Source organism: Melanerpes formicivorus, unplaced genomic scaffold, assembly GCF_026170545.1.
Source record: "Melanerpes formicivorus ecotype bairdi unplaced genomic scaffold, bMelFor1.0.p_v2 SCAF_116, whole genome shotgun sequence".
Taxonomy (NCBI): Eukaryota; Metazoa; Chordata; class Aves; order Piciformes; family Picidae; genus Melanerpes; species Melanerpes formicivorus.
The window spans coordinates 732,980-746,480 of NW_027142468.1; the positions used below are offsets into that span (position 1 = coordinate 732,980).

The 13,501-nt window shown below is 70.8% G+C and overlaps 2 protein-coding genes across 2 annotated transcripts; one reads left to right on the plus strand and one right to left on the minus strand.

Moving 5' to 3' along the window:
- Window positions 1–787: 787 nt before the first annotated feature.
- LOC137456117 (uncharacterized) lies at window positions 788–1,745 on the minus strand. The gene is made up of 2 exons (XM_068167423.1): window positions 1,725–1,745; window positions 788–1,405 (listed from the first exon to the last, which is right to left on the minus strand). Exons 1-2 carry the CDS (start codon window positions 1,743–1,745, stop codon window positions 788–790), a joined length of 639 nt encoding a protein of 212 aa, XP_068023524.1.
- On the plus strand, window positions 1,338–9,859 carry LOC137456118 (kinesin-like protein KIF18B). The gene is made up of 17 exons (XM_068167424.1): window positions 1,338–1,514; window positions 1,644–2,044; window positions 2,564–2,721; window positions 3,141–3,245; window positions 3,524–3,634; window positions 3,796–3,993; window positions 4,115–4,291; window positions 4,539–4,613; window positions 4,732–4,844; window positions 5,148–5,262; window positions 5,491–5,597; window positions 6,248–6,468; window positions 6,953–7,478; window positions 7,891–8,040; window positions 8,610–8,705; window positions 8,834–8,921; window positions 9,326–9,859. Exons 2-17 carry the CDS (start codon window positions 1,744–1,746, stop codon window positions 9,350–9,352), a joined length of 2,568 nt encoding a protein of 855 aa, XP_068023525.1. The 5' UTR covers window positions 1,338–1,514; window positions 1,644–1,743; the 3' UTR covers window positions 9,353–9,859.
- Window positions 9,860–13,501: the final 3,642 nt, after the last annotated feature.

Genomic DNA, 13,501 nt, shown 5'->3' on the forward strand with positions numbered 1-13,501 from the left:
CTCGGGGCCAGCGTGGGGCTGGGTTAAGCAGCTGATTGCCAGCTGCCCTCTGAAGCAAAGCCTCTGCTCGGGACAGGGACTGTGGCAGCCGGCAGGAGCGGAGCTGCGTTTGCTGCTTGTGCCCAGCGCTGCCTCCTGCCCTTCTCTGCTCTCTCGGCAGCCCCGCAGCAGCCTTCAGGCCCTCTGAGCGGCAGCGCAGCGAGAGGAGCCCCAGAGTGCTCCGTGCCCCGGCTCGGAGAGCAGAGCCCTTGGCGATGTGTGGGCAGCGCTGGGGCCGGGGCCGGGGCCGGGGCGGGGGAGCCCTTGCAGGCCCTGAGGGGTGCCCGGGGCTGGCTCCTCAGGGCAAAGATGGCGGCCAGGCCCCGGCGGCCTACAGCTCCCATGGTGCACTGCGCGGAGCGGCCGCGGCTCGCGGGCGGAGCGGCCGGCAGCGGGCGGGGCTCGTGGGCGGGAGCGGGCGGGGCTCGCGTTGCTGAAGAGCCAATGGGAGGCTCTGCTCGACGATTGACCAATGAGCGCAGGGGGCGTGGTCGGCGGGACTGTTTGAGCCCTCATCGGTGGAAGCAGCGGTAAGAGGCGCTCCGGTGCCCCAAGGGCTACGGGAGAGGGATGGGGACGGCTGCGGGGGCCGGGGGCAGCCTGGAAGGGCAGGGGAGGACTGCGGGTTCCGCGGGGCTGAGGCAGGATTGCGGGTTCCGCGGGGCTGAGGCAGGATTGCGGGTTCCGCGGGGCTGAGGCGGGCTGCGGGGCTGAGGCAGCATTGCGGGATCCGGGACAGCCTGCAAGGTCAGGGGCAGCCTGTGGGGGCTGCGGGGCTGCGGCGGGCTGCGGGAGGCGGCGGTGGAAGCGCCCTGGGCAGTGCTGGGTGCGGGGCCGGGGGAGCGTTGCGGGGCCGGGGCTGTGGAGCGTTGCGGAGCCGGAGCCGGGCCCGGGAGAGCGTTGCATTGCGGGGCCGGGGCCGGGGGAGCGTTGCGGGGCCGGGGGTGCGTTGCGGGACCGAGGCTGTGGAGCGTTGCGGGACCGAGGCTGTGGAGCGTTGCGGGGTCGGGGGAGCGTTGCGGGGCCGGGGCCCGGGGGAGCGTTGCGGGGCCGGGGCCCGGGGGAGCGTTGCGGGGGCCGAGGCTGTGGAGCGTTGCGGGGCCGGGGCCGGGCCCGGGGGAGCGTGGCGGGACCGAGGCTGTGGAGCGTTGCGGGCCCGGGGGTGCGTGGCGGGGCCGGGGCCCGGGGGAGCGTGGCGGGGCCGGGGGTGCGTTGCGGGACCGAGGCTGGGGAGCGTTGCGGGCCCGGGGAGCGTTGCGGGGCCGGGGCCGGTGGATCGCGGCCGAGGCTGTGGAGGGGCTCTGGGGACCCGCGGTGGGGTCGGAGCGTTGGGGCGGTTGTGAGGACCCGCAGGGGATGCAGGCTCCTTCCGGACGGGGAGAAGGCGCAGGGCTGGGGGGGTGTAACGGCAGCCCCGGCGGCAGCGGCGGCGGTTAGGGCAGGCAGGGCTCGGGAGCAGGCTCCGGGCTCGAGAGGTAAAGGCTTTCTCCAGCCTCAGGCTCCCCCTCCGCCGCTTCCCCTCCCCGCCTGACCCTTGTTGTCTCTTCTCAGAGTGCACTCTCAGGACTTCCGAGCCCAGAGCTGTGTTCTTCGGTGTTCTTCAGCCGGCGCTTTCCTTCGAGCGGTGCTTTTCTTGTGGCGGTGCTGTGCGAACCCTAAGGGGAGTGCCCTGAGCCTTGTGTCACCTTCGTCGCCGCCGCCGCCATGGCGGCGGCCCCTGCCCCCCAGGAGGGCACCGTGACCGTCATGGTGCGAGTGCGACCCCCGGCCCCCGGCGAGGGAGCCGCGCAGCACCCGCTGCTGAGGGTGGTCGACCATCACACCCTCCTGTTCGACCCTGGTGCCTCCGGCGGTGTGCTGCCTGCTGGCCGCGGCAAGAACCCAGGCAAACATCAGAAGTTCCTCTTCGACCGGGTTTTTGCTGAGCAGGCCACCCAGGAGGAGGTGTTCCAGCACACCACCCGCCAGATGGTCGATACTCTCCTCGACGGCTACAACTGCTCTGGTGAGCCCTAGCAGCCTGCTCTGGCCCTTGCAGGAGCTCCTGCCCATCTGCCCCTGCTCTGGGTGGGCTCAGCAGAGCTGGGGGTTGGTTCCAGAAGCCCTGAGCGGCTGTGGCAGCAGTGGGGACGCAGCGGCTCTGCAGAAAGAGAAAGCCTTGACCTTGTTGTTGGCACCAAGCTGGGGCCGGGACAGGGCCAGTGCTGGCCTGGAGATGTCATCCGAGGGCTCTGGGGGCAGGCAGGGCCCAGGCCAGCAAGAGGAGAGCAGAGACAAGCCCAGATGAGTGTGGAGTCCTGCCTGTGGGGTGGCATCAGCTGGGAGCCCTGTGCAGGCTGGGCAGCAGGCTGGTGCAGAGGGCCCCGGGGGCCCTGCTGGACAGGATGTGAGTGGGAGGCAGCAGTGCCCCACAGCAGGAGCTGGCTTTGGGGCTGTGTCCCCAGCTGAGGCAGAGCTGGCAGCATCCCCCCAGTGCTGCTGTCGATGGAGGCTGCTCTCAGGGCTCCTCCCTTTCTCCTCCCAGTGTTTGCCTACGGAGCAACCGGAGCAGGGAAAACCTACACCATGCTGGGCTCGGAGAACAGCCCTGGCATCATCTACCTCACCATGGAGGAGCTGTTCAGGAGGCTGGAGGCCAGGCAGGAGCAGAAGAGCTGCGAGGTCCTGGTCTCCTACCTGGAGGTAGGCTGTGCCCAGCTGTGCCCCTCCTGCTGCCAGGCCACCACCTCCAAGGTCTGGGCTTGTAGTGCCAGGGCTACCCCTGTGCTGCCAGCTGTGCCCAGGGCAGCCCCAGACTGGAAGCAGGCTGCCCCTGGCCAGGCTGCTGGGCTGGTGCTGCTGGCCTGCCCCCTCTGGAGCTGGGGGCCACAGGGCAATGAGGGCTTCCTGGCTGCAAGGCCTTTGGAGGAGCAGCGGCTCAGTGCCTGGCTGCTGAAGCCTCCTGAGCTGTCCCCTGCCTTAGGGCACCTTCAGCTGCTCCTGCTGGCGGCAGGTGCCAGAGGTGCTGTTGGGTGGGCAGCAGGCCCTGGGGTCCCAAGCTCCTCTGCCTGCTGCCCTCTGGGGCCCCAAGCCTCAGCCTGAGCTGGAGCTGCCTGCTGCAGGTCTACAACGAGCAGATCCGTGACCTGCTGGAGCCCAAGGGCCCTCTGCCCATCCGGGAGGATCCTGAGAGAGGAGCTGTGGTTCAGGGCCTCTCCATCCAGCAGGTGGGGGTGGAAGCAGGCACAAGGTGTGGGCAGCGCTGTGCCCGCCCCAGGGGTGCCAGCTGGGACCGGGGGAGCTGGAGGGGGAGGGGAGGGCTGCGGGGCCCCGGGGCAGGGGCTGCGGGGCCCCGGGGGTGCCGGCTGGGTGGGTGCCGGCTGGCAGCAGCGCTGAGCCCGAGGCCAGAGGAGCCCTGCAGGGGCGCAGGAGGCCTCAGCCTGTGGGCGCTCGGTGCCCGTGCCGGGGCTGCGCTGATCCCTGCCCTCTGCCTGCTCCCCGCCAGCCCAGCTCGGCAGAGCAGCTCCTGCAGATGCTGCTCGGGGGCAGCAGGAACCGCACGCAGCATGCCACCGATGCCAACGCCTCCTCCTCCCGCTCCCACGCCGTGCTGCAGGTGAGGGGTGGTGCTTGGGGCAGCCCTTGGCACCGCTGCCCGGAGGGGGGCAGGCGGCGATGCTGTGCCAGGGCCGGCGTGCCAGGGCTGCTGCCGCGGCTGCGAGCGGCGAGCCCGAGCGCCCTGCGGAGCTGCAGCCTGCCCTCTGTGTGCCCTGCCAGGTCTACGTGAAGCAGCAGGACCGCGCCGAGGGCCTCGCTGGGGCCGTGCGGGTGGCCAAGATGAGCTTGGTCGACCTGGCCGGCTCGGAGCGAGCCGCGGTGGCCAAGACCAGCGGCGAGCGGCTGCGGGAGGGAGCCAGCATCAACCGCTCGCTGCTGGCCCTGCTCAGCGTCATCCAGGCGCTGGCTGGGGCCAAGGTGAGGCTGCCGCTGAGGGGCCCTGAGCGCCGTCCCCACGGCAGAGCTGCCGTGGGCTGGGCCTGGCCGGGGCTGGGAGCCGAGGGCCAGCCCCTGAGCGGAGCCTCGCTGTGCCGGGCAGGGCAAGCAGAGCCACGTCCCGTACCGGGACAGCAAGCTGACGCGGCTGCTGAAGGACTCCATCGGCGGCAACTGCCGCACCCTGATGCTGGCTGCCCTCAGCCCCTCGCCGCTCTGCTGCCAGGACACCCTCAACACCCTCAAGTATGCCAGCAGGGCCAAGGAGATCCAGGTCTCGGTGAGCACCTCGCCCCGCGGCCGGCAGCTGCTGGGGCTGCCCGGGAAGGAGCCTGGGGCAGGCTGCTGCGGGCTGCTGCCTCCCTGCTGCAGCCGGGCTGCCTCTGGAGCCCCTCTCAGAGTCAGCTGCAGCCCCTCGGGCCCCACCAGCCCAGGGCAGGCTGAGGAGCTGCCCCGCTGCCGCCTCAGCGGAGGGGAAGGAGCTGTCCCGGTGCTGCTCTCAGCTCCGCTCCTCCCTCTCCCCGCAGCTCAAGAGCAACCTGCCGAGCCCGGACTCCCACGTCTGTCCGTACGTTGTGCTGTGTGCGCAGCTGAGAGCGGAGGTGAGCTGCCGGGGGCAGGGCTGGGCTCTGTCTGCGGCTCTGCTTTGCCTGGCACCCAGCCTGCTGAGCTGCTGGGGCTCAGGGCATGCTCTGAGCCAGGGCTGCCCCTTGCTCACAGGTGGCAGAGCTGCAGGCCAAGCTCCGTGCCTATGAGGATGCTGCCCGCGGGGCACAGAGCCAGGCGCCAGAGCCGCTGCCTGCCCTCGGCTCCAGCCCCTTGGAGCTGCCCAGGTGAGGCTGCTGGGCAGGAGGGAGGGAGCCTGGGCTGGCACCTTGGGGTCCCCCAGGGCCAGGAGCTTGCAGAGTTTGGCTGCTGGCTGCAGCCCAAGTGGCTGCCAGGACGCAGCTGAGCTGCTCTGCTGCTGTGCCACAGCCTCTCCGCTGCCCAGCTGGAGTGAGGAGCCTGGCAGCCCCCAGAGCTGGGGGACAAAGGCCAAAGCTGCCCTTGGCTCCATCCCAAACCTTGGTAGGCCAAGGGATGGCTTCCCCAGAGGCTCTTCCCTGGCTCAGGGGCTGCTGCTGTGACTTGTGTAGGGTGGAGGAGGCTGTGCCCGAGGCGTGCCTGGAGCTCCCTGGTGGGGAGAGTGCTGGAGAGCAGCAGGAGCTGGCAGCTGGGTGTCCTGCTGCCTTGCAGCTGGCCTTGGAGGAGGTGAGAGGAGGGCTTGGCCTGGTGATGGGACCCAGCTCAGGTACCTTGCTGGGCTGCACTGGGCAGGCTGGGAGAGGGCAGGAGCTGAGCTGCTCTGGGAGGTCTGGGCTCAGCAGGTGCTGGGCTGTGGAGTGCTGGAGAAAGCTCTGAGCCTGGCAGGGAAGGGGCAGCTGGGGGCCCAGGCTCAGCTCAGCTCTGGCCTGATGCTGCTCTGGGGGCTTGCTGCAGGCTGCAGAGGAAAGGTCTGCCCCAGCCATCCAGCAGGCAGATGTGCAGCAGGAAGCAAAGGAAGCAGCCCCCCTCCTGCAGGGCTTGACTGCCAGCCAGCCAGAGGGGTGAGTGTCCTTGTGCCCCCTCCCTGTGCCACTTGCTCCTGGCTGCTCAGAGAGTTTCAACCTTCCTGTGGTGTGCAGCCCCCTGAGGGTGCTGGAGGTGGGGGAGGGCCCAGGCCTTGGCTTACAGAGCAGTGCCTGCCCTCTGAGGTGGGATTTGGCTCCTAGAGAGCCAGTCCCAGGGGAGAAGCTCCCCTGGAAGGGTCAGCAGGGAAGGTTTCCAGGCACAGCAGCTGAGAGCCTTCAGTGCCTCTTGCCAGGCCTGGAGCTGCCTCCCCCAGGGCTCTGCTGCTGCCTCTGCTCCCCGAGGTGCTGCCCTGGCACCACCTGCTGCTGTCTGTGCCCCAATGTCCTGGCAGGGGGAAGGTCTCCCGAGGGAGGCTGCCTGTGCTGTGTGCCTGAGGCCCAGCACAGCTCTGGGGCTGCTGTTGGGTGCCCTGCAGCCCACAGGTGATCTCCCAGCTCAGGTCCTGCAGTGCCAGCCTGGGCACCCCTCAGTCTCAAAGCTTGCCTGGCCCAGAGCTCCCCCCAGGCTGTGCCCCAGCTGAGGAGGGGGCTCAGAGGTGCTGCTGGTGGTGCTGAGCCTCTCTTGGGTGCCAGGGGCTGAGGTTCAGCCCCTGACTGCTCCTTGGCTCTGTCTCTCTCTGCCCCAGGGCTGCAGCTGCTGCCAGGAGCTCCTCCCCAGAGCAGCAGTCCCTGCCCCAGGCTGGCAGCTTCCTTGCTGCTGCTGTGGCCTCTGAGGCACTGCAGCCCCTGGCCCCTCAGGAGGCTGCTGCCAGCCAGGAGCAGGCCTCCTCCCCAGGGAGGGCTGCAGAGGCCAGCAGGGCCAGCCCAGCCCAGAGGAGCCAGCAGGGCAGTGCTGCTGAGGATCCAGGTTGGTGCCCTCTCTCTCCTCTGTCCCAGGCTCTGCTGCAGGGCTGGGGGGTGGTGGGGGGCAGCTGCCAGCTGTGGGCACAGGGCAGGGGCAGAAGTTTCTCCTGCCCTGGCACCCAGTGGGGGCTGAGCCTGCCTTTATCTCCTGTGGGTGACTGCTCTTGGGGGCATCTGCCCCGCTCAGCCCAGCTGTGGCCTGGCTGCTGGCAGCCTGTGTCTGGGCAGGGCTGACCTCTTCCTCCTCATCCTCGGTGCCCATGCATGAGGCCAGCAGCAGAGCCTGGCTCTGCAGAGGCTGCTGCTGGGCACAGGCCAGGCCCTGCCCCGGGGCACTTGCTCTGGGCCCAGGATGGTTGGTGCTGGCTCTTGGGCTTGGTGTGGTTTGGGGCAGTCCCAGCAAAGAGCTGAGGGGGGTGGGGGGCAGGGGGGGAGGGCCTGGGAGCTGCAGCCAGGGAGCTGACTCGGTCTCTGCTCTGCTCCTCCAGCCGAGAGCTGCGTGGCTGTGCCTGGCGCCCCCGTGACCAGCTCTCCCCTGCCAGGCTGGCAGCACCTGGCTGCGCTCAGCAGTGCCAGGCTGCTGGCCCTCAGCCCCATCGGGAAGAGGAGGAGGTCCCCTGAGATGCCAACTCCTGCCCAGCTGGCCTCTGCCTGCAGCCTCTCCCCGCGGCCCAAACGCCGGCGGCCGAGTGGGCAGCCGGCAGAGGCTGCCAGGGCGGCACAGAGCCCCCCCAGCCCCTGCCCCCCGGCTGCAGCCCCCCCAGCCCCTGTGGCGCTGCCAGCCTGGCCCTGCGGCTCCAGCCTGTGCCCGGAGAGGCTCTCCCGGAGCCGCCTGCCCCTGGCGCCGCTGGCAGCTCCCCAGGGCTGTGCCCTGCCCCCAGGCCCTGACCTGGATGGCACCTACCAGGTGTGCAGGCTGCCAGCCTCAGCCAGCCCTGGGCCCCCGGGCTGCAGGGGCCTGGAGCCCCCCAGCCAGGACCTCCTCCGGCAGCAGGATGCCCTCTCGGTGCCCAAGTGAGTGCCGCCCTGGGGCCCTCCCTGCGGGGTTGGGGACCCCCTGGGTGCCTCCTGGGGGGGTGGCTGCGGCTCTGTGGGGAGGGAGGGTGGGCAGGGGGCACAGGGCTGGGGGGTGGGCAGCAGTGGGCTGAGCTCACCTGGGCAGGGGTTGCTGAAGAGAAAAAGCCAAGCAGAAGGCCCCCCTGTGTGCCACTTGCCCTGGCACAGTGTGTGCCCCCTCCTCCTGCACGTAGCTGCCCCAGGGATGAGCTCTGCCTCAAAGCTTGCCTGGCCCAGAGCTCCCCCCAGGCTGTGCCCCAGCTGAGGAGGGGGCTCAGAGGTGCTGCTGGTGGTGCTGAGCCTCTCTTGGGTGCCAGGGGCTGAGGTTCAGCCCCTGACTGCTCCTTGGCTCTGTCTCTCTCTGCCCCAGGGCTGCAGCTGCTGCCAGGAGCCATGAGCTCAATGTCACCTACCAGGTCTGCAGGCTGCCAGCCTCAGGCAGCAGCCCTGAGCCCTTGGGCTGCAGGGGCCTGGAGCCCCCAGGCTGGCAGCACAAGCAGGATGCCCTCTCGGTGCCCAAGTGAGTGCTGCCCTGGGGCCTTCCCTGTGGCTTTGGGGATCCTGCCCTCCATGGCTGGGTGCCTCCTGTGGGGATGGCTGCAGCTCTGTGGAGGGCAGAGGGTGGGCAGGAGGCACTTGGCCAGCAGGCACAGGCTGAGCTCACCTGGGCACGGCTGCACAGGGCAGAGAGCATTCCAAGGGAAGCTTTTCCTGCTCCTGCTCCTCCCTTTGGCCCTGGAGCATCCTCCAGATTGCTTCAGGAGTGCTGGCTGGGAGCAGGTTGGGCATCTGCTCTGCTGGCACTGGGGGTCAGGGCTGTGCCCTTGGGGGCCTGGGCATCTTTGGGGTGGCTTTTGGCTGGTGCAGCAAAGAGGCTCTGGCTCTTCTGGAGCCCTGTGGCTGTGCAGAGGCTGAGCCCCACCTGGCCCTGGTGGTGCAGGACACCCCCAGGGAGACCTCCTTGCTTCTGGGGCTCTGCAAATAGCTCAGAGTGAGGAGAGCTGGAAATGGGGACAGGGCAGGGCCCAGCCCCGTGCCAGGGGCAGTCAGGATCCCCCCTGGCACTAACCATCTCTGCCCTGCCTGCAGGCCCTGCAAGCTGGCCTGTGCCCCACGGACACCCTCTGTGCCCAGGCTGCCTGTGGGCTGCAGAGCCTCTGCCCTGAAGCAGAAGGCAGCTGAGAGGTGAGAGAGCTGCCAGCAGCTGCCTGTGCTCCCCACTGTGGGCCCTGCCCCATGGCTGCAGCTGCACCTTGCCAGTGCCCTCTGCCCCGAGCCTGCCTGGGTGCCAATGGCCTCTTTGCCTCCCTCAGAGCCCTTTGCCCCCCCGGGGGTGGACAGCGGAGCCGCATCCCCCAGCTGCGCAGCAGGCAGCGAGCTGCCAAGGCCTCTGCAGCCCAGGTGAGGCTGCCCTGGGAGTGAGCCCTGCTGCTGTGCCAGCCCCGTGCCAGCTGGAGGCACAGCCCTGCCATGGGGATGGTTGGTGCTGGGGGGTGGCTGCAGCCTGCTGCTGTGCCAGCCCCGTGCCAGCTGGAGCAGAGCCCTGCCATGGGGATGGTTGGTGCTGGGGGGTGGCTGCAGCCTGCTGCTGTGCCAGCCCCGTGCCAGCTGGAGCACAGCCCTGCCATGGGGATGGTTGGTGCTGGGGGGTGGCTGCAGCCTGCTGCTGTGCCAGCCCCGTGCCAGCTGGAGGCACAGCCCTGCCATGGGGATGGTTGGTGCTGGGGGAGGGCAATAGAGCAGGTATCTGCCAGGGCCTGGGTGTGCCCGGCGCTGCCTGCTGCCCTTCTCTCCTCTCTCTGCAGCCCCAGAGCATCCTTCAGGCCCTCTGAGCAGCAGCGCAGCAGGAGCAGCCCCAGAGTGCCTCCAGCCCCGGGTGAGAGAGCAGAGCCCCTGGGGAGGTGTGGACAGCCCTGGGCGTGCCCCGTGCGGGCCCTGGTGGGTGCCCGGTGCTGGCTTCTCAGCGCTGCTGAGGGGCAGGCGGCGCTGGGCTGGCCGCGGGGGCTGGTCGGGGCCGGAGCTGCCGGCAGGGAGCTGGGAGGAGAAGCTGCCAGGGCAGGGCTGGGGCTGAGGGCAAAGATGGCGGCCGGGCCCCGGCGGCCTACGGCTCCCATGGTGCTCTGCGCGGGCGGGAGGGGGCGGGGCTGTCGGCGTTCGAGAGCCAATGGGGGGCTGCGTTCGGGCACCGGCCAGTGAGCGCAGGGGGCGTGTCCGGCGGCAGCGTTTGAAGCCCTGCGGCGCAGGCGGCGGTGAGTAGCGCTGGGGCCCCGGGAGCGGCGAGGCAGAGGGATGGGGACGGCTGCGGGGAGCGGGGGCTGGGGGAGGCAGGGAGTGCTGGAGGCGGCGGTGGCAGCGCCGGGGGGAAGCTGGGGAGGGCGCCGGGGAGGGCTAGAGGCCGGGGATGTGGGCGTGGGGAGGGGGTTGGGGATCAGGGATCAGGGCTCTGGATGTGGGGGCGTCCCGGGGCGGTTGTAGGAGCGTTAGGGTGGCTGTGGGGACCCCAGGGTGATGTAGGATCCTTGCAGACGCTGGGAACCTGTAGGGCTGGAGGGTATTGGAAGGGCAGCTCTCGGGGGTACCGGTGGGAGTTACCACAGGGGGGGTGTGGGAGCAGGGTTCCGGGTGGGGGGCTGGGGGTGTCCAGGCTTTCTCCAGCCTGCGGCTCCCCCTCCGCCGCTTCCCCTCCCTGCCTGACCTTTTTTTCTCCCGAGAGTGCGCCCTCAGGACGTTGGAGCCCGGAGCTGTGTTCTTCAGCCAGTGCTGTCCTTGGAGCGGTGCTGTGCGGACCCCAGGGGCAGTGCCCTCAGCCCTGCGTCGTCGTCGCCGCCATGGTGCTGGTCCCTCCCCCCAGGAGGGCGCCGTGGCCGTCACGGTGCGAGTGCGACCCCTGGCCCCCAGGGAGGGAGCCACGCAGCACCCAGGTGCCTCCCAGCCCCGTGCCAGGGGCAGTCAGGATCCCCCCTGGCACTAACCATCTCTGCCCTGCCTGCAGGCCCTGCAAGCTGGCCTGTGCCCCACGGACACCCTCTGTGCCCAGGCTCCCTGTGGACTGCAGAGCCTCTGCCCTGAAGCAGGAGGCAGCTGAGAGGTGAGAGAGCTGCCAGCAGCTGCTTGTGCTCCCCAGTGTGGGCCCTGCCCCATGGCTGCAGCTGCACCTTGCCTGTGGCCTCTGCCCTGAGCCTGGCTGGGTGCCAATGGCCTCTTTGCCTTTCCCAGAGCCCTTTGCCCCGCGGAGAGTGGGCAGTGGAACTCCAGAGCAGGAACAGAGCTGCCCTGTCCTCTGCAGCCCAGGTGAGGCTGCCCTGGGAACCACTCAGCCAGGAGTGAGCCCTGCCCCGCGGCAGCCTGCAGCCTGCTGCTGTGCCAGCCCTGTGCCAGCTGCGAGGCAAAGCCCTGGCAGGGGCATGGTTGGTGCTGGGGGGAGGGCGGGAGAGCAGGGAGGTGCCAGTGCCTGGGTGTGCCTCAGGAGGGGAGCTGCGTTTGCTGCTTGTGCCCCAGAGCTGCCTGATGCCCTTCTCTCCTCTCTCTGCAGCCCCGGAGCATCCTTCAGGCCCTGTGAACGGCAGTGCAGCAAGAGGAGCCCCAGAGTGCTCCCAGGCTTCGGCAGCAACCTCTCTCCTTCCAGCCCCCATCCAGTGAAAACTTCAGCAGCCAGGACCCCAGCCCAAGCTGGAGGTCCCGTCGGCGGCGTCCCTGCCCCCGGTCCCGGTCCCCATCCCGTCCCTGCCCCCGTCCCGTCGCGTCCGCCGTGTCCCTGCCCCGGTCCCTGGTCCCGTCCCGTCCGCGCCGTCCCTGCCCCGGTCCCTGGTCCCGTCGCGTCCGCCGTGTCCCTGCCCCGGTCCCTGGTCCCGTCCCGTCCGCGCCGTCCCTGCCCCGCTCCCCGGTCCCGTCCCGTCCGCGCCGTCCCTGCCCCGGTCCCGTCGCGTCCGCCGTGTCCCTGCCCCGGTCCCCGGGCCCGTCGCGTCCGCCGTGTCCCTGCCCCGGTCCCCGGGCCCGTCGCGTCCGCCGTGTCCCTGCCCCGGTCCCCGGGCCCGTCGCGTCCGCCGTGTCCCTGCCCCGGTCCCCGGGCCCGTCGCGTCCGCCGTGTCCCTGCCCCGGTCCCCGGGCCCGTCGCGTCCGCCGTGTCCCTGCCCCGGTCCCCGGGCCCGTCGCGTCCGCCGTGTCCCTGCCCCGGTCCCCGGGCCCGTCGCGTCCGCCGTGTCCCTGCCCCGGTCCCCGGGCCCGTCGCGTCCGCGCCGTCCCTGCCCCGGTCCCCGGGCCCGTCCCGTCCGCGCCGTCCCTGCCCCGGTCCCCGGGCCCGTCCCGTCCGCGCCGTCCCTGCCCCCTGTTCCTGCCCCCGTCCCGTCCGCGCCGTCCCTGCCCCCTGTTCCTGCCCCCGTCTCGTCCGCCGCGCCCCTGCCTCTGGCCCCGTCCCGTCCGCCGCGTCCCTGCCCCCGGTCCCTGGTCCCGTCCCGTCCGCGCCGTGTCCCTGCCCCGGTCCCTGGTCCCGTCCCGTCCGCGCCGTGTCCCTGCCCCGGTCCCTGGTCCCGTCCCGTCCGCGCCGTGTCCCTGCCCCGGTCCCTGGTCCCGTCGCGTCCGCGCCGTCCCTGCCCCGGTCCCTGGTCCCGTCGCGTCCGCCGTGTCCCTGCCCCGGTCCCTGGTCCCGTCGCGTCCGCGCCGTCCCTGCCCCGGTCCCTGGTCCCGTCGCGTCCGCGCCGTCCCTGCCCCGGTCCCTGGTCCCGTCGCGTCCGCGCCGTCCCTGCCCCGGTCCCTGGTCCCGTCGCGTCCGCGCCGTCCCTGCCCCGGTCCCTGGTCCCGTCGCGTCCGCGCCGTCCCTGCCCCGGTCCCTGGTCCCGTCGCGTCCGCGCCGTCCCTGCCCCGGTCCCTGGTCCCGTCGCGTCCGCCGTGTCCCTGCCCCGGTCCCTGGTCCCGTCCCGTCCGCGCCGTCCCTGCCCCCTGTTCCTGCCCCCGTCTCGTCCGCCGCGCCCCTGCCTCTGCCCCCGGTCCCCGTCCGCGGCGTCCCTGCCCCCGGTCCCCGTCCGCGCCGTCCCTGCCCCGGTCCCCACCCCGGTCCCCGTCCGCGGCTTCCCTGGCCCCGGCCCCGTCCCGTCCGCAGCGTCCCGGCCCCGTCCCTTTTTGCAGCTCGGTTCCCCCTACCCCACTTCGCGGTTCCCGGCCCTGTCCCCTCCCCTCTGCGGCGCGGTTCCCCCCCCTGTTTGTGTTGTTCACTAAAGGTTTGGTTTTTGGTTCTTCAGACCTTTTCTGGCTGCTTTTTCCCTCCCCTTGGGGGACCCTGGGGCTGGGGCTCCCTCGGGGGTTGCCTGGGCCAGGCCATTCCTCCTGGCCTGGGCTCTAGTCTGCCTTCCCCCTCTCTACCATCATCGCAGGGGCTCTGGGGTTCTTCTTCTTAGCCTCTGTGGATCAGGCAGCCCCACTCATCTTCACAGGGGGAAGTTGAAACCAAAGGGCTCTCTTCTTTCATCCCCAACCTCCTGTGCTGCAGTTTCTATCCATTGCCCCTTGGCCTATCCCAGGGCACAGTGAGCAGAGGCTGTCCCTGTCCCTTCCTTCCTGACCCCCAGCCCTCAGCTCTTGATAGCCATTGATCAGATCCCTCTCAGCCTTCTCCTCTCCAGACTCAACAGCCCCAGGGCTCTCAGCCTCTCCTCCCCAGGCACTGCTGCAGTCCCTTCCGCAGCCTTGCAGCCCTCCCTTGGACTCTCTCTAGCAGTCCCTGTCCCTCCTGACCTGGGGAGCCCAGAGCTGGATGCAATATTCCAGGTGGGGTCTCAGCAGGGCAGAGTAGAGGGGGAGGAGAACCTCCCTGGCTCTGCTGGACACACTCCCCTGAATGCCCCCCAGGACCCCCTTGGCCTTCTTGGCCCCCAGGGCACATTGCTGTCCCATGCAGAGCTTGCTGCCCCCCAGCACTCCCAGGTCCTGTTTCAACCTCTTCAAGGATGTGCTGCCTGTGGGAGCCTGGATGCTGCTCAGGGCTCCTG